Source organism: Passer domesticus, chromosome 12, assembly GCF_036417665.1.
Source record: "Passer domesticus isolate bPasDom1 chromosome 12, bPasDom1.hap1, whole genome shotgun sequence".
Taxonomy (NCBI): Eukaryota; Metazoa; Chordata; class Aves; order Passeriformes; family Passeridae; genus Passer; species Passer domesticus.
This window is the reverse complement of record NC_087485.1, coordinates 17,914,820-17,933,830: the sequence shown is the minus strand read 5'-3', so window position 1 is coordinate 17,933,830 and position 19,011 is coordinate 17,914,820. Positions and strand designations below refer to the sequence as shown.

Below are 19,011 nucleotides of genomic sequence, written 5' to 3'. Positions count from 1 at the left end.
ACATCCCCATTTTCTTGTGGCATTGGGGAGTCACACAGGAGTCACATACTCATGTGCCTTCTTCTTCTACAGCTTTCTGAAAACAGATGTACAATAGAAAATAGTACCAGAAATACAAAGGTCACTGTTTTCCACCTTTGGCTTAGAGACTGAACACAATAGAGAAAGGTGATGGAGAGTAGGATGCTTTCAACTAGGAACTGATCCACCTGCACCTGGGCTTCATTTAGAGTTACCTGCTGGGACTCAGCCACACTGAAGTGGAAAGGCTTCCTGAGTCCCTCCCACTGATGTCACTTCCCACTAATGGGTGGCCTTCTCCTGTTTGTGTTCTTGTTTAATCCTAATGCTCTACAAGTTTCTGTCCTGCTACAGAAGTGTGATAAAACACAGAGTAACAGCAATCCCATTGCAGTGTCAGCTGCAGGGGTGGCCAAACCCCTCTAACAGGCACTTGTGCAGGGCACATCCAGAGGACAGTTAACATCAGACTCCCACATTTTGTATGAGATTTCCACAGACACAACATGGAAAGCCTTACTCACAAGTTTATTAGCAATTAAGAAACACTTTACAATCCCATTACTCTCCAAATTTCCCTTTGCTAAGACACCCAGCCCACTGTTTTATTTAACAATATACAACAAACAGGTTATTCTTCCAAGTAACTGTTTCCCAGTTGCTGTTCATGGACCCCATTAAGTTCAAAGTTGAATTATGTTTTAATAACTCTTGTAAGTTTTGGTTTTGTAAGGTTGGTCATATTTTAGAAAAACAGAAATTTGTGTAGATAGATACAAAAATGGAGTGAGACAGGGGGAAAATATCTGCTATCATGGAGAATCTTTACATTTCTTTAACCTTGCTTTCCATATATCAAAGATCACATTCATTTCAAATCTCAGTCACAGCATCCCTTCACGAATAGCATATTAAATTTCATTTTTTCTTCCCAAAATACAAAACTGAAATTGCCGTTATTTGCTTCTCTCTTTTTTAGAGGATAAGTAGCAATGAATGAAACTCATTCCAACAACTTAAAGAATTTCTGTACATTTCAGAACATGAAGAAAATAAGGACAAAAATAGCAACAAAGGAGAATACATGCAAGCTTCACTGCATCCCCTCTATGCAGTTGCTATGCAGCAATTGCCTTCCGACAAAGAACTTTGGCTTTTTTGCTTTCTAGCGTTTTGTCACTCAAGTAGATACAGTATGTTCAAATCCAAAACAATTTCAATGAGTTTTCTGCTCTAAGAGTTGCCTCAGATAACTACTAATTAGAACCTACATGCCCTCTGACTTGCTCATTTTGAAACTATATTAACAACAGGAAGGACAAAATACACAACCTAAATAAGCCAACACTACCACAAACAGAGAAGAGTCCTCTCTTCACCCTCATGCAAAAACCGCAGTGTAGCAGGCAGGCACTCAGCCTGAAAAAAAAATAGGAAGAAAATAAAGAAAGAGCAGTTTTTGGCAGTTAATGTGAGCAACCTTTGTCACTGCTGTCTTTTCCAACAGGTTTCTGGCTCACTGCTGTTCTACACTCCAGTGTTCTGCTATGGATGTGGGCATGTTGAAAACTTGTGTCGTAAACAGCCACCTGCTTAATCCTTCACCAGTAGTAAAACACTCAAAACTTTGAAAAGGAAAGTAAATTATTATGCACACCCTGGGAAAAGAATCAGTAAATCAGCGTTCTTTATATGGATTTAGGGAAAGAATTTGTCCCGGGACAAATGAGAAAAATTAAATTCTCTACAGTGGTCGAGGAATACAATTCTAAATTAAATTACTAGCACAGATTTCTTGGCTGCACCCCCTTGCCCTTTAATCCATAGGGCATGAATTCAGTCTCATGTGGCAGGAAGGGGCTGTGCTGCTGCTGCACAGCCACCATCCTCCTTCATCACCAGCACCCACAACCCCACGTGCCCACCAAGAACCAGGCTGAGCTGCCCACAGGGCTCTGACCTGCACCAGGAAGTGCATTCTGGCAGGGATGCCACAAAGAGGCACCTATGAAATTAATGCCAAGCATCTCGAGAAAAAGGCAAGTGTATAATTTTAATGTCATCTCTCAGGGCAAGGTCCCCTCAGACTGACATTTTTAAGGTCCCTGCTTGGGCAGGCAGCTGAGCGTTGGGGTCTGCTGTGCCAGAAGCCCCTGGCAGCACAGCTGCCCAGGAACAAAGGCGCCTGTTCCTCCTGGGAGCAGCCCCACGCAAAGGCAAGGGCACAGTGCTGCCCTCAGGGATCGAGCTGACAAACCAGGATCGGTGCTGGAACTGTGAGGTGTAACAGACAATATCCTGCCATTCTCAGCCACAGTGAGATGTGGCCGTTCATTGACGTCTTTGCTGCAAAAGGTTTCGCTGGGATGAAGCTGAGATTTCCCTCCATGGTTCTCCAGTGCCAGCTCTTTCAGTCTTGTTCAAAATACACCCGAGGTGAAACTGGATAGCAACACAAAATGCTTTAAGGTTCCTCTGCTTTTCACAGCTTTAATGGTTTGTTGACTGCCTCTCCTAAGGAGAGATTTCTGGTGGTTTTCTGTTAGGTTTTTCCTTCTTATTACCTGTTAAATCGGCATAGTAACTTAGCTGTTCCTCTTGGCTTAAAGAACAATTACAGAACAAAATATTCCTATCAGCAGGCAGAGTACACACAGGCACAAATATCCAGCATTTTCCCTGGCAAAGCCCTCTAAACTGGCCAGATTATTAAAATAAAAAAAAAATTTAAAAAATTAAAAAATCCTGCAGCTACTGATCAGTTGAAGATTATTAGAGTTAATTGAATTCTAGTATTTGTTTCCATGATCCCATAGCCAGCATGCTCTGTTGCTCACTAATCAGTAAAGAGGGCTGGCTGGCATTTCTATCTTCCTCACAATACCACAAAGATCATACACATATTCAGAGCAAAGCAACACTTACCACAGCCAAAGAAAGCAAGGGCAGTGTTATCCTTCAAAGTGTCATTCACTTAACAGATTGTGTGGTTTTTCTGTAAAGGTTAATTAAGACTAAATTTCATTAGGTTATTGAAACTCTATTGAGTTAGAAACACCATTCATTCACATTTCTTAACTTTTGTACTTTTTAAAATGGTGTTGAAACTAATTTTTTTTAGCTTTTACAAAAGACATAGACTATCATAGAAAACTTTCCCAAAATATATTATAACGCCTGTACAAGGCTAACATGTAGAGACTTTCAGAGGTACTTACTAGACTATACACGAGTTACTAAGAAACAAAGCTGGGAAGCAATCAATTAGGGTAGCGTGAAGAAACACCTAATACATCAGGTTACTTTTGAATACCTGAAACTTTGTTTCCAGTCTTTGCATATATTTCGTAGTCTTTAAAAGGAGAAGAGTAGTACTGTTCATACAGTTCAAAAAGTAACTCTTCTTGTAAACTTTCTTGTCACATAGTAATTCAATAAAAGGACATTTTAGAAGTGGTTAGTGAGGCAGCTCGTTCAGAAACAGAGCAGTAGATCCACTTAGGAAACAAGCCTCAGCCTCTGAAAATCAGTAAGCCTTTCTATAAAAGCAGCAGAATAAAGCAGCAGTATAAAGTAAAATCACTTACAATTATCAGCTTTCTAAGAATAATCCACGGATTTTCTCAAAAGGCTTACCAGTTGTTAGGTCATACTTTTCATTGTGAAGACAAAGAAAATCAGATTGGTGTCACCACAGAAACCTCCCAACTTCCTTGACTGAGGTGAAAAGCCAGACATTCCCTGTCCCACCCCGCCACAACCAGCTCCCACTGCCTCACTGTTCGCAGCTGGTGCACGCTGTCAGTCACCACAAAATCTTGGGAAATTTTCTAACCTGTGCACTTTCAGAATAGGTCACCCACACGGGGGTCTTCTCTGAACACAGAAATGCTCTCAGGGAGGTGTTCCTCTTACAAACATGTGACGAACTGGGCATTGCCATCAATAAACCCTCGGCTGTTACAGCTTGAGGGAAGAGCCCAGGTCCCCAAGCTATGATTTAGCTTTTTGATATCATATGAGAGCAGACCTCATTCACTGACATTCCTGTGAAGGCAGTTTGTTCACAGAGCAAAGATTTGCCGAACGCACATCCCAACATTCATTCTTTCCTGTGTGAGGAAAGAAAACATTTCTTTCCTTGCGCTCCGCGGCAGACACCCGCAGCTCGTCAGCAGCCGCTGCCGGCCCGGCGAGCCCCGCGGGGCTGTGGGGGACGGAGGAGGGAGCCCGGCAGCCCCTCAGAGCTGTGGGGGACGGAGGAGGGAGCCCGGCAGCCCCTCAGTCCCGCGGGGCTGTGGGGGACGGAGGAGGGAGCCCCGGCAGCCCCTCAGCCCCGCGGGGCTGTGGGGGACGGAGGAGGGAGCCCGGCAGCCCCTCAGCCCCGGCAGCCCCTCAGGAGCCAGGGAGCTGGGGCGGGATCCCGTCAGAAGCGTCAAACAACGGGGGAAGAAAGAGCCGAGAAACTAAAGTAAAAATTACGGAAACCAGCCAACCCTGGGCATTGCCGTCTTGGTTTTAACTCTGGCGGTACCGATGACAAGCAATGAAACGTTTGTTCTTTCCGCTATCGCACTACCTCAACTAACGGAGCCCAAGAGGAGACGGTCGCCAGGGGGCCCGGGCACGGCGCCGGGCTGGCTCGTGGCGCCGGGCAGGACCCGCTGCCCGGCACGCCGAGTGTCCGAGCCCGGCGCTCGGCCTTGAGCCCTCCCCGCAGAGCGCTGGCTCTGCCGTCCCCGCGGCCCCTCGAGCCGCAGGTGCGGAGGGCGGTGCAGCCTCAGGCGCCGCCGCCCTCAGGGGTCCCGCGCGGGGCGGCGCATGCGCGCGGGGCCGCGGGGCAGAGCAGCGATGGCCGGCGGGGAGCAGCGGGCGCCCGGCGGCCCCGCGCGGGTGGCGCTGAAGAAGGAGATCGGGCTGGTGAGCGCCTGTGCCATCATCATCGGTAAGGGCAGCGCGGGCCGCAGCGCTCGCAGCCCCGCGGCTCGGGACCGGCCGGCGCGGGGCCAGGCGGCGGTGCGGGGATGCGCGGGCAGGTGCGCGGCACCGGCGGGGGGACAGCGCGGGGCTGCACCGAGCGGCTCGGGGCTGACACACGGCGTGTGCTGAGCTGCCGGCTGCGGCCAGCCCCTCGGCACACTCCGCAGCCGGGCGCCGCACCGGGAGGTTTCCTGCGGGCTCTTCCTGATGCCCGGTGAGCTGCTGAGGCTTCTGCGGCGCTAAACCAGGCTAAACCAGGTTGATTCGTCTATCTGCCTGAGATCGGGGCTCTGCCAAGCGCAGGTGGCAGCGTGGGCTCTCGGAAGGCGCTGCCGGGGTGTCCGGAGCCGCGGTGGGGCAGTGCCGGCTTCAGCGGGGCTGTCCCGAGCCATGGGCACACAGCGGGGCTGTCCCGAGCCATGGGCACACAGCGGGGCTGTCCCGAGCCATGGGCACACAGCGGGGCTGTCCCGAGCCATGGGCACACAGCGGGGCTGTCCCGAGCCATGGGCACAGCGGGCTGTCCCGAGCCATGGGCACACCGCGGGGCTGTCCCGAGCCATGGGCACACCGCGGGGCTGTCCCGAGCCATGGGCACACCGCGGGGCTGTCCCGAGCCATGGGCACACCGCGGGATGTCCCGAGCCATGGGCACAGCGGGGCTGTCCCGAGCCATGGGCACACCGCGGGATGTCCCGAGCCATGGGCACAGCGGGGCTGTCCCGAGCCATGGGCACACAGCAGGGCTGTCCCGAGCCATGGGCACACCGCGGGATGTCCCGAGCCATGGGCACACCACGGGGCTGTCCCGAGCCATGGGCACAGCGGGGCTGTCCCGAGCCATGGGCACACCGCGGGATGTCCCGAGCCATGGGCACACCGCGGGATGTCCCGAGCCATGGGCACACCGCGGGATGTCCCGAGCCATGGGCACACCGCGGGGCTGTCCCGCAGCAGACACCGCTCACACCGCGGGCAGAGCTGCTGCTCCCGAAATAGAGTCAGGAGTGGGAAATTGGGGCACGGTGTCCTCAGCTCTGTCCCTCCGTGCGCTCCATCGGTGCTGGAGGTGTGGGGCCAGGCGTGGGGCAGGAAGATTGGTGAATAAAAGCAGCCTGCACTAACCCAGTCAGCCTCAAAACCCCGTAGAGGGTTTTTGAGCCCCAGTCGTTCCTGTCGCCAGGACCTGGGGACAGGGCTCGCAGTGACACTCACAAGGTCCACGGCAGCCCAGGGAGGTAACAGCGGGCACAGCAGGACCTGCCACATCCGTGGGAATGCACGGCTCCGTGGCAGAGCTGGCTGGGACGCCCCGATGTGACTCTGTGGTTGATGTCACCGAGCTTGAGGAAGAGGACTTCACTGCATGCTTCCTATAGGTGATCACAGTGCAGATCACTGCAGTTTATGCTCTTAGTCATGTATGCCTCTATGTCCAATGTAGGTGGATATGGTCTTGCAAAAAAAAAAAAAAAATCACTGCCATTGAATGTGATCATTGTGGTCAAGGCTTTTACATGCAAGGAGAATATTTCAGTCCATTCCCATAGTGAAACACTGAAATCTGAATCTGTGTCTGCAGTTTTTGGGGAGATGTGTTCTACATATCCAAATATACCTTTATTTTGAATCTCTCAGCATATTTAATGGGAAAATCTTGGTTCTGGATCTCAGAGGAGCACAGATGACCTTGTGTTAGAGCAAAGTATTGGTGCTGCACGTTGCTGTAGGCAAGGCACTTCCAGGGTTAGGTATCCCCCGAGTTGCTGTTGGCCATAGGGAAGATTTATGGCATCTCTATTGTTTGCTAGGTATTAGAGAATGGTACCTTGAGACTGCTACCCTTCTCTCCCAGTCAACTTTTCATCAAGCTTGCAATATCCTGCAAGCAGAATTCATATATGTCATGCCTGTCCAAAATAAATCTTGTGAAACAGCCTCTCATCTAATCAGGGACATTTGAGCAGAGAACAGCACTGACATTTTTGATAAACTGTAGTACTCTCAAGTGGACTAAGTATTAGAGAAGGTTATCTGCTTTGCCACATAGAGCCTAAAAATTCTTCTGCAAATTTCTCCATATTTTCATAGAAAACGTTTGAAACACAACCATAGGATCCTATTTTTTAGTTTGATTTGTTTGTGTGCAGATGCATGAAATTACATCACATATCAAAGTCTTCTGTAACAAAGTGGTATGTGGTAGGAATATTGTCTGGCTTTGTAGGTGCCACTGCATAAAACATGACAGCCTCAAATCAGAGGACACTGTTAATTACATCAGATTGGCTTGCAAGCCATTACTGCAGTTAACTCAATGAAATCTTATTTAAAATTCCTTCATAAAATAAAATAAACTAGTTGATCCCAGTTGATATTAGGCAACCAATTAACTCACAAATTTTCTGTTTGATAGAATTTAACATTGCCGTAAGATTTATTCCCAAGTGATTCAATGGCATGGAAAAAGCAGATGCAGTCAGTGTGTCAGAGCCAGTGGGGAACAGACCAAAGGACAGACCTGGACTTTTACATCAGCCATCATATTGGATTTTCTGGTTTTGAGTGGAGGAGGGAAACCCAATTCAAGGGTTTAGACATCAGATTCTGATGCATCCCACAGCAAAGTCATACTGAGAACATACTTCAGAATACCAAGAAAACCAGAAATTGCTTTTGAAAAAAAACTCTCCTTGCTCTGTATGGACATAAGGATTATGCTTTCTTAATTGTCTTTAAATGTTCTTGCAGGTACTGAAAATATATGAGCATATTTTTATGTTATCAAGTAGAAGTTTGAGGCTGTGATCTGCCAGCATTACTCTAAATGTTCTGGTTTAGCTGACTGTTCTACAATTCTAATCAGCTGCAGGATGGATATAGAGAATTATAATCTTCTAGTAATTAAGAAGAGGAAACATGAGGCAGTATTTGAAAAATACTCTAAATATGAGTTCATAAATACGTGATTGATAAGTTTGTGGTTGCCTTCTAATTCTGCTTGTTTAAAATAAGGTGTTATATGAGTAGCAGAGCTGGGGAGTCACACAGTGCTAGGGAGCACTCGGAAAGCAGTGACACGAGTGAAAGAGAAGCCTTGGGGGTGGGAGCACACTGCATTTGAGAGTATTCTCCTAATGGCAGGATGTAGTCTGTAGAATTTGCAGTCTGTTAGTAGCACTCCATCAGGGTTGAACCAAGAGAATAAAAACGACGTCTCAGGGTAGATCCAGGTTAAACATGCCATGGCTGTTGGGGCTCAGCCTGCCCTGTGGGTGTGGGGCACATCCTGGTTCAGGGAGCAGGGAGGGCACAGGCAGCCTGCATCCTGCCAGTTGTCCTGAAGCTGCCATACCCTGTGCTAATTCCCTGGAAAACAGATCTTCCTTTTCAATCTTCTTGACATGCTTTGAATTGTAGGGCAATTTTCTTACTACTTTTACAACAGAGGTATTTATCAACACAATAAATTGCTATGATGTCTTAATGCACTCACAAAACTCATCCTTTCAAATTTTTATCCACCTTTTATAGAGGTTTGAGAGGTTTTGCCATAAGAAGTACCATTCATCTAACAAAAAAACATGCAAAAAACCCCATAATAAACTACATCAAATTAGAAATGTGTCTTTCCTATATCCACCCCATAGAACAGTTCCTGATCTCTTCCAGCAGCCTAGCTTTTGCACAACAGAAGTCTTTCATTATTTATATTTTTTACTTGTTTACAAACAAGCCTGATTAGAGAAGAAGGCTATTTCCAAAGTTTATTTCACAGTGAGGCAGAGGACAGCTCTTCTGAGTATCCTGATGTAAATATAAGTACTGAATACAAAACCTTTTAACTCTAAATAGAGACTGGTAGTTAATGACTGTAAAACTGAAGAGTGTTTAGTAGTAGCAGCAAATCTTTCTGGCAATTCATCTCTGTCACAGAAAGAGCACTTTTGCAAAGTGCCTGAGACATGCTGGAGAAGCACCCAAACTGCTCTGTCTCAAACATGGTTATATACAGTGGAAACAAATCTCTCACGGGCTCCAGACATTAATGACCTAATGCACTCACATGCACTGCAAATCTAGCTTGCCAATACTTAAATGAAGTGATACAGCTTAAAAAGTGGTGACATACATTATGTGTTATTATGTCCTAGATAGTAACATATAGATAGTAATTGTTTGAAATCCACACTAGATTTTATTTAGCAGACACAGAAATCAATGCTGTATTTAACTGAACAGTTATTTCATGTACACACACATAGCTGGCTTTACATCTCATTTGTAGAACTGTGTGTGTAATTAAGATTATTGTATGTGCATTTTCTTTAAGCACAGGATCCTTAGCTATACAGTGCCTTCCTTGGAGTCTTGCCTGTGTAGATAAAAAGCTAAGTAAGAAGTTCCATGACTTGATGTAATTTCTACGAAATTCCATTGTTCTTTAGAAAAGTACAAGTACTAGAAAACGCAGCTGATTAATGTTTTATACCAGCCTGGTTCTTTGGGTCTGAACAACAAAATTCACCATTCCTACACAGAAATATATATTTAACTGTATTCACAGATTGCATATATAACACATGTAAAAAGGGTTGTTTGACTGTTAAATACAGGTCAAGTAACATTATATAAAACAAACAGTTAAACATCTCTTAAAACCTTTATTTGTGTGGTTGTAAAACTGCAAGAAAGTAGCCACAGGATCATACTAGCATTATGATGAAATCTGTTCTATACTTGTGAATGATTTAATACCAGGTTATATGAGACCTACTAGAAGGCTTACAAATTGAACTACAATGAAATATGTCAGCGAAAACTAAATACATCTCATTTTGCTGAGCACAGGCTCAAGTTATCTGCATCAGCTGACTTGGCATTGCTTAAAAAATGCTTGTGGTACTTACCCTGCTCACACATGAATTTGATGTAAGATCCCTTATAAACTGGGTCCTGATTCAGGTCCAGGGACAGTACCAAGACTGTGTTCAGCTGACCAGTGAGCAGTATGTTCAGTTTTTGCTAGTTCTGAAAGTACCTTTCTGGAATTTATCTGTCCAATTTCCCAGAGAGCAGCAGAGGCTTACTTCCATGCCAGCTGACCTCAGTCAGCTGCCCAGTGGATGGTCTCAGCAGAATGCCCACAAGCTGAGAGAGCTCCTTCCATCAGAGATGCTTCCTTAGGCAGAGTTGTCCTAGGGTGTAGTGCAATTTACTGCCCACACCATGATAATCCATCAAGAGAACAGCTTGGTTGTGATTATATCTGCTTGTCATCATGCTTATACATAAATAATTGCATATGTATGTACATGGAAGTTTTTATTTGCATAAATATCACTTCCAACTGCAGCACTCCAATGTGACTTTTTCAGTAACAAAGAACCATTTGCCAGCCTTCCTGTGTGTCAATTAGCTGTCTCCTTACTGCTGTGCCTCCTGCCCTTCTGACACCCCTTAAAATCCCACAGATAGTCCTTGTTGGCCTAAACCTAGGCAGGAACAGGATTCAGCAAGCTGCTAGCTTAGCACTGGGGAGAGAGAACACGTGGAACTGGGAATAGCCTTCATATTCCTCTTTTTCAAGTGGAAGTGGATAGGTGTTGATGCACACTGCTTGCTGTATCCTCTCTGCTCATGTTTCATGTGCCCCCATTGCTCAAGTGGACTGGGTTTTGGTCATTGAATCAGACCCATCTGTTAATCAAGTAACATCTCAAATCATTAGGAGATCATTGCTAGTCAGACCCAATGGACTTCACTGGAGTAGTACCCCAGTTACAGGACTGCAGCAGAAAGAAAGATGTATGAAATAAAAGCAGAGAACCACCATCCACATTATTGGATGATTTTTCCTGATTTTTTGATCCTACCTGGAGTCACAGAAAACAGTGTTGTTGCAGCAAGAATTTTCTCCCTCTCTGAATCCATGAGAGAGCATTTCACTTTTATAGCTAGCTGAAGTTTCAGGACACACTTTTGTTTGGTGTCTTGTGAGAGTAATACAGATTACACTTCAATGCTTCTCTCTCTCAAAAAAAAATTGTTTCTAGACACTTCAGAAAGGAGTCAGCCTTCCTTATCTGTTACATACCTTGCTAATTAATATTTTGAGCATTTAGTTCCACATGGCACTTACTGATGGAATGCACAAAGTATTTACAAATGCACAACTGTTGGAGTTTTTTTTCAGGGCAATAGTTCAGGATCTAGCTCTGGACTGTAGACAACTGCAATTCAGTGTCTTGTCCTGTCATAAATGCAAATTATGGTTTAGTAAAGTCAGCAGTCAATCTTTGTTTAAGATTGGCATGTATTCCTTATTAGTGAGAAACCACAAAGACACTTTTGAGGGACTTGTGAATGTTTTTTTCCATATAGCCCAGAGGCTTAGGCTCAGATTCAAAGCTACGGAAAATTACATGTCCACGTTCCATATGTACATTTAATATGATAAATATCCATAATTTGGTATGGTACCCAATAGGAAAAAAGGTTCATACTGCTGAGAAAGATCTGATCCTGCAGCTGATAAAAAAGAAAGCTGGAGATCACAGAATCATCAGGTTGGAAGAGACCTTCAAGATCATGGAGTCCAACCCAGCCCCAACACCTCAACTGGCACCCAGTGCCACATCCAGGCTTTGTGAAAGACACCCAGGGATGGTGACTGCACCACCTCCCCAGGCAGCCATTCCAGAACTTTATCACTCTTTCCATGAAAAACTTTTTCCTGATATCCAACCTATATTTCTCTTGGCCCAGCAGATGCTCATCCAAAATGCAATTTACATTTATCACCCTTAAAATATCATAGCATGATATTTTAAGGGTGATACCATTCCCATGTTCTTCAAGACTGTTCCAACATACTTCTCCATCAGAATTGTTTGGGGTAGCCTTTCGTTTGAGTTTAGGGAGCTGAAAACAAGCTGTAGTTTCACTTGAAAGTAAAAACCATGGCAAAGTTCAAATTAAGGCTGATAAAAATTCAGGGAGATTCTGCAGCTTCTCTGGACTAGCAGCTTACCTCTGAGACTAAACTGACTTACAGAGGAAGCCTAAAAAGGAGCAGTAATTAGAAATTCCTGCAGGGGGGGAAGAGCCCTAAAAGCCTTAACTTTATATTTTTTCTTTAGTGAATATTTCTGGAAAAAGAAAAGAATTTTATTTGTCCACAGATGTGCCTTTCTGCTGCAGTCTACATCCAGGAGAATTCAGCATGTGAAGTCTCACATGTACAATATGAAGAGAGAAAAAAATAAAACCTGAATTTGTATTTTTCTGCAACTATTGCCACACAATTTTGGTTTGAGTGGATTTCGTTTGGGTGAGTTTTGCTAGTTTAAGGGGGTTTGTACCTTCCTACCTTCTAAAAAAAAAGTAGGAAATTCTGATTGAGACACAGCGACTCTGATCACAAGGCTGAAGCAATGAGCTCTCTGCAGTGAATGCCAGGAGCTCAGATACCCTGCAACAGAAACTCCTTCCTTGACAGATGAACTAACAAAGGTAGCATCCTTTGGTAAGTGTCTCACTCCTGATCTGGCAGGACAGTGCCTGCTTTCAGCAGTGCCATAAATCTCCACTCGTGTTCCCTTTTCCTGTGCCTTGCAGCTCATTTCCTTCTAGCATAATGTAGCCTTTTCTGTTGAGAAAGTCTGCTCTACTTTGGCAGGCTCACAACAAGCAGAAATGGTTTGGTGGAGGTTTAGCTTTTTTTTGTTTGCAGCTTTTCATGTGCCAAACTTTTCCTTTTGAGACCCTGTTTTTTGTTGTACTGTGGGGGGAGTTTCTACTAGCTGCCACACTTTTTTGTCATCTTAATTGCAGCATGATAAAATGAGAAGGCATTTGTCAGTACTGAAGTGCCCCAAATATAAAACGTCCTAACAGTGTTGTGTTATTCTGCTGGTCCTTAAAAACCCAGAACTCTCCCAAAGAGTTCTTTAGCAGATGTTCCATGGCAAAGAGCAGGGAGCCAGCAATCCAACATTGACTGAGCATCTCAACACCCTAATTCCTTTTAAAATGCTTGTAGCCCTCTCTGTACAGTGAGAGAGCATAGAGAATATGCAAGCCCTGTTGTCCTGCAGAGGAAAGATATGTGTAGTAGTAAATACATTTATTCATGTCAGCCTCCACAAAATCTCTTTATGCAGTATTAGTTTATTCTCCTCATGTTTTCTTCTGGCACTGGCCTTTGCAAGTCAGGAGGGAAAAGCAAGATTTGAAGAGTGATTGTCTATAGGCTGTTCCCATCTTCAGGAACGTGCAGATGCTGGTTTTCTGATTGCAGGGTAATGTACAAACCAGTGTAGTGTTAGGGTGAACTGTTTAAATTCTTCCTTCTAGACATGGTTCATCATCTCTTTCAGGCAATAGAGACAAATTCCACTGGATCCCAGAGCAAGGAAAGTGGTGAGGATTATACTGCTGATGTTTAAGCCTGGGGAATTTCAGTATCACTGGGTAATGGAATAACCCCTGGAGCTGAATTGCTCTGATTCATTTAACACTTTCTTTAGAAACACTTTCTTTAGTACCAAAGCATACAAAAAAATAAAATCTTTTTGCATCTGAAAACCAAGTTGAATTATTTTGTATCTGATCCTTAAATAATGGCGTAGTCACACTTCAGATGTGGGACCAAAATAACAATAGTGTAAAACGTGCCATTTAAAATCAGTAAAACTTTACAAAGTCTACCTCTAACTCCAAGAAATAGGTCAGTGATCTGGATGAGGGGCAGTTTTTCTGCTGTGAAATACAATAGCTCTTTCATCAGTTATATGAAGCTGCTTAATCTAGATCAGGCCAAACATCTTAAAATAGTGTACCACAAAAAATTATGTTTGAAGAATATAAGGGCCTTATTTACATCCACAAATACCAGGAGAAATCAAGTTAAGGAAGAATCTCATTCTGTTGATTTCACTGGGTCAGAGAGCTAAAATCCACAGTATTAATGTGATCTGTGGCAATGAAAGTCACAAGGCTGCCCATCAGAAAATTTCTAATTCACATGAAGCACTGGTCAACACACAGGCAGGCTAATTATTGTACATTAACTCTGGGCTAGAAAATCACACAGTCAGTATAAAAAGTTGCTCTCTTATAGAGATGCATCCAGACAGTGGAAGGCAAAAGCTGAGGTCTGAATATTGAAACACTTTCTCTGTAAGACAAGGAGTTTTCTGAAAAGGCCATTGCACTTGTGTACACGTATGTGACATTATCAGCTACAGGTGTGACAAGAAAAAACATCCTTGCTTGACTAGCCTCCCAGTTCCTCAGTGTCTTGCATATTTTTGCTGTTAAATTGTGTAACTATCCTGAAAGAAGGAGAGAAAGCTATTAACAGGTGCCATATATTCCAGGTTTTTAATGGTATTGTGCTGTGAGATTGCTCCTGGTCAGGCCCCACGGAGAAGGCTGATGAATCCAGAAGAGTTTCTTGCCTCCCTGCCCACCTGTGCCTTGGAAAGGATCAATATGTGTTTCTCCATAAACCTGAAGATAATGACTGCCAAGGAATGAGGACTTACAGCTTTAAAGTGTGTGCTTTTATATCATAAAAATTCATTCTTTTGTACAAAACACACAAGGGATCATTTTTTCTTCGGGAGTTGCAAGAAAAGGACTGACAAGAATGAAAATGTGGGGTTGAGTTCCTTGTCTGGATTATTTCAAAATTCTTTAGCAGCTCTCCTGAGAGCTTAATAGGACAGGATTTACTTGTTTGTTTTAAGGGAGGTCACCTCAGACTATATTTCATTTTGATTTCCCCATGGCTTACTTTTTTCTCTACTCAGATTTTGTCCTGTTTTGACAGCAGACTTACTCTGTGGTATCTGGGGTTTCAAGCCTTGTTTTATCACTAATGTAAAACAACTCAGGCAGTTCTGATGTCCTGAAAGGGATAAGAAACTGTATCAGAAATGTCATTCTAGGCCTCCATAAATACAGAATTCTTTTTTCTGATGCTTTTAAATGCAGTCTGAAAACTTGAAAAACCATACATTTTGGAAACATAATAATCAAGTGTTTTTATAAGAGTCTTGAAAATAGTAATAGCCTTAGTTAGTACAAAAGAGCAGAGAGTATCCAAGCTTGTTAAGCTTGCAAACTCTGTACTTTGACTCAAGTAAACTTAAAAATAGCTGAATCAGTATTTTGAAGAATAAAGGAAAGAAGTGTTTGATTCTGGTGCTGTCTTCACATGCCTAGCCTTTAGCTTGAAAGGGATTTCCATGTGTGTGATAGAATTAAAATATTTGTAATTTTAAAACAAGCTGACAAAAAAGCTGGCAAATCACATTTTTTGTACTCCTGCTAGTAGATCTTGTTGCAATTAAGCCATTTCTTATGGTAAACTCTGCCAGAAACCAGTAGGACACAATGTCTCCATGTTTTTTGGTTGTGGACAGGGCCAGTTCCCTAGCAACACAGCAAGATTTAAGCAGACTTTACAAAAGGTGCCCAATCCTGTACATATTACAAGTGCATGCAGAAGGAATAGCTCTCCTTCACATGCTTGTGCTCCTGACAGAAAATTAAAGTCCCTTTTCTTAACTGGTCCCTCAAATCCTACTGAAGGCAACAGGAGTGGAGGACTTCATTGTCTCACAGGATCAGGTTTTAAATTAAATGAAAGCAGCTAGATGCAAAACTGATTAATCCTTTATTGCCCACATACCTGGGTGAGGTTGGCAGCCAGAGAATGAACCTTGCTGTGTCCAGCTTGCACTGCAGAGAGAGCAAAGCCCACAAGTGTCATCTGTTCTCATTAACTGAACTTACAGGGGCCAGTCCCACTCACTCATTTTGCCACAAATCCAAAAATGAACACTCTTGTCACTGACCAAACATAGCCAGGGACAGGAGCAGCATCCTGGCTGCCCTTTGCAGCAGGGGGGATCATCCTCTGTATTTCAGACAGGGAAAGGGGCACACAAAGGGCACAAGGAGCAAATTCACTTTGAGCCACCACCTCACAGATCCTCCCTGAAGAGAGGGCTGTGAAGATGCCATCTATTGAAATGTGTTTGTTTCCTTTTGAGGCCCTCTGAAACAGTCTGAGGAACTCTTGGCTGAGATTTAGCTGCTCAGAAGGATAGAACTGAAAAACCAAAAACCAAGGAGAAAACTTCTGTAAAGTGACATTTGTAAAGAATATGCTTCAAACATAAGTCTGATACTTTAGGAAACCAGGAAAGAAGAAAACAAGACAGATCTCCAGTCTCTTACAAAACTGTAACAGAAGGTGTGGATTATAAGCAGGGTCCCATACACTGTGATGGCAGGGATGTTCAAGTCTGTGTTAACATCTATTTTGCAGGATTAGCTAATTTAATTCCATGTTTCTGTGTACTCAGATTATTCTATGAACAAGTTTTTCTGTTCAGGGGGCAGGAGTGACATTCTTTTGATGAATTTTTTATACAGCTGGTCAACTGCTTAGATAAAACTGTTACATAAAGACACCAGTGAGCAACATGAAGTCTCATAATTCTGAAGATACTTAATTTCAAAAGATACTTGTGATATATGCAAATACAAGATTCATACATGCATAATAATATTATATAGCAATGTTGCTAACTCCTGATCTTATTACAACAGGTCCTTAAATTCCCAGATCAAAGATATTTAAGGACTGCAAGAAAAGCTGCCATTTCTTTTGGAAATCCAGGAGCTTCTAGTTCTCTGCAGTAAAATTGTCTAAACTTTTTCTTTAAAATAAATTATATATTTAAAAATAAAGTCAAGATACAAGTCCGCACTGGCTCTAGATACATGAGGACAGCAACACAGCATCCTAAGTGGTGTCTGTTAAGTGTATACTGGGCTGATAGGTGTTTGTAATCTCATTTAAACTCAGGCTGAGCTGTTTACCAAAGTGCATTTTGAGTGCTGTGCTGCACACCCCAGGAAGCATAAATACAGAAATACCTTTTTTTTTTTTTTTTGCTTTTAAATTCCACCTCAGTTCATTGACCATTGCCTATCTTTGTATTCCCTGATAAAACAGAGATAAAGCCACTTAGAGATGTAAATGCTGAGATTACCGTGCTAAGAGGTAAAACTAACACAGATTTACAGCCAGAAGAATGTAAACTCCAGAGACTGAATTATTTCCGTTTAAGGAGGTGTGAAACCTGCAACAACCCCAAGCTTTGCTAAATTCATGTCTTGTTTACATCTGCATCCAAAATAAGGTTGTGTAAGATCCCAGGCAATGGCAGCAGACCTTACAGGAGACTCTGAATCAATCTTTCTTCTCAATAACATGAGCTACAACACGACAGTTGATGTATTTGGGTGATTTGTTACTGCCATTTTCATATAGCTTTGTTTTAAATATGTATTGCCAGGAATTTCAATTCAGGAAGGCACTTTGAACATTTTAGCCTTTTAATATTCAGGGTAATATTGAAGAATAAGCTTTACCTGAAAAGTTTGGCATACTGAAGTTCCCATTATACCCCTTCAGAAATCAAGGATTAAGTGATGCCTGGTTTAGAGATGCTCTTAATGGATCCCAAGTTTGCAGAAGCTGTGTAAGCACAGTCAAAAATCCACCAGCTAGCCTGAGTCTGAGGACACTTCTGCAGGGCTCATCTTTGTGGGATCAGAGCTGAAGGCATAAAACCCAGTAAATCAGAGGCAAGAGTGGGAATTAGGTTTTGCTTTATTTGCAGTTGAGCAATCAAATTCAAGCTGTGTTTTTTCTCCAGACCTCTCATTCCTGTAAAGCTGCCCCATAAATCCCCACACTGTCCCTTGGCTGGTGCAGAGCACATGTGGGTTTTTGGCAGCCATAGCTGAGGGCTGCAAGGACACCAATACAACAAATAAAGTTTTTACTTTGCAAGGAGGAACACTTCTCACAGCAGAAAGCTGCAGAGGTGAGCAGGGAGTGTGGAGCAATGGGGGGGTCAGAGAGATGTGCCAGCTTCCAGGCTGGTTTCTTCCTCTAGAGCCTAGACTTGTGTAAGAAAAAAATCCTTCTGTGTGCTGTGTAACTCTCCAAATTGCATCCTGATGTTTTATTTAATCTTTCTGATTTGGCCAATGACACATCCATGAGGACTGACAGCTTTCAGGAATGAACAAGCAAGCAAGAGGCTTTCCCACTGGGCAGCAGCTGCTGATGGATTTTCCAGACTGAATAATCCGTTCACCGTGATCAATCACAATGAGAAAAAAAAATAGAGTAAGGGGGAGAAAAACAGGAAAAAATCCTGTTTTCCATAAAACAAATTTTGGTTCAAAGGTGGTGCAGGGGACTTTACCAGTGGCCTGGTAAAGAGCTGTATGCGTCATATTGTCCTTGTCTGAGCCACAGCACTCCCCAGCACAGCTGAACTCTTTGGCTGTTTTTACAGCTGAGTTGGTGAGCTTTACAGCAGCATTTTGGAACTGCTTTTCTTCTTGATAAATACCAAAAATCACTGCAAGTGTAGAGGGCCCTGTCAGAGTGCTCCCAGAGATGCAGCTGTCACTTGTGGGATTTCTCAGCGGAGGGACAAACATGAAATCAGCTGAATGGGCTGGCATCTGTCCCTTCAGCCACCACAGAAGGACCAATCTCCACTGTCAGGTGCTTTCCTTAAAACCAGAATTTATCAGAATTTATCAGTCACACAGTGTCCTAGAGAATGTCCTCCAGCATGCTTGCAGGGCAGAGCTTTACACACTGCCCATTTCCCCATCAGGGAATTTAACAACACATTTCTGCCATTTGCAGGTAAAATTCCCAGTCAGGATCATGAGATCCAGAGAGCACAGAAACCAGATGTTGGACAGATACCAAGGGCCAAAACAACACAAAGCTGCAGTGTTTATAGGGACAGATACCAAAGGCCAAAGCAACATAAAGGTGCAGTGTTTATAGGGAGCAGTCAGTGGGCACGTTCTTACCAGGGCAGTCCAGGCATTGGCACAGGGGTTTCCTCCATATCCCTCTCACAACACCAAGGTAGTCTTGGCATTCAGTTTCTC

General features: G+C 43.8%; 1 protein-coding gene and 2 long non-coding RNA genes across 4 annotated transcripts in view; 1 reads left to right on the top strand and 2 right to left on the bottom strand.

Annotated features, from left to right (window-relative positions):
• Window positions 1-530: 530 nt before the first annotated feature.
• LOC135279465 (uncharacterized) lies at window positions 531-4,650 on the bottom strand. Its single transcript, XR_010346688.1, has 2 exons — window positions 4,518-4,650; window positions 531-4,133 (listed from the first exon to the last, which is right to left on the bottom strand). It is a non-coding gene; the product is annotated as an uncharacterized LOC135279465 (long non-coding RNA).
• A 45-nt stretch (window positions 4,651-4,695) lies between these two features.
• SLC7A10 (solute carrier family 7 member 10) overlaps window positions 4,696-19,011 on the top strand; it is a 39,856-nt gene continuing 25,540 nt past the window's right edge. For both annotated transcript variants that reach the window (XM_064386884.1, XM_064386883.1), the window contains exon 1: window positions 4,696-4,966. In XM_064386884.1, the coding sequence (XP_064242954.1) occupies window positions 4,843-4,966 (124 nt within the window). In that variant the 5' untranslated portion in view covers window positions 4,696-4,842. The remainder of the gene's footprint in view (window positions 4,967-19,011) is intronic.
• Window positions 17,904-18,999, bottom strand: LOC135279470 (uncharacterized). Its single transcript, XR_010346696.1, has 2 exons — window positions 18,931-18,999; window positions 17,904-18,618 (listed from the first exon to the last, which is right to left on the bottom strand). It is a non-coding gene; the product is annotated as an uncharacterized LOC135279470 (long non-coding RNA).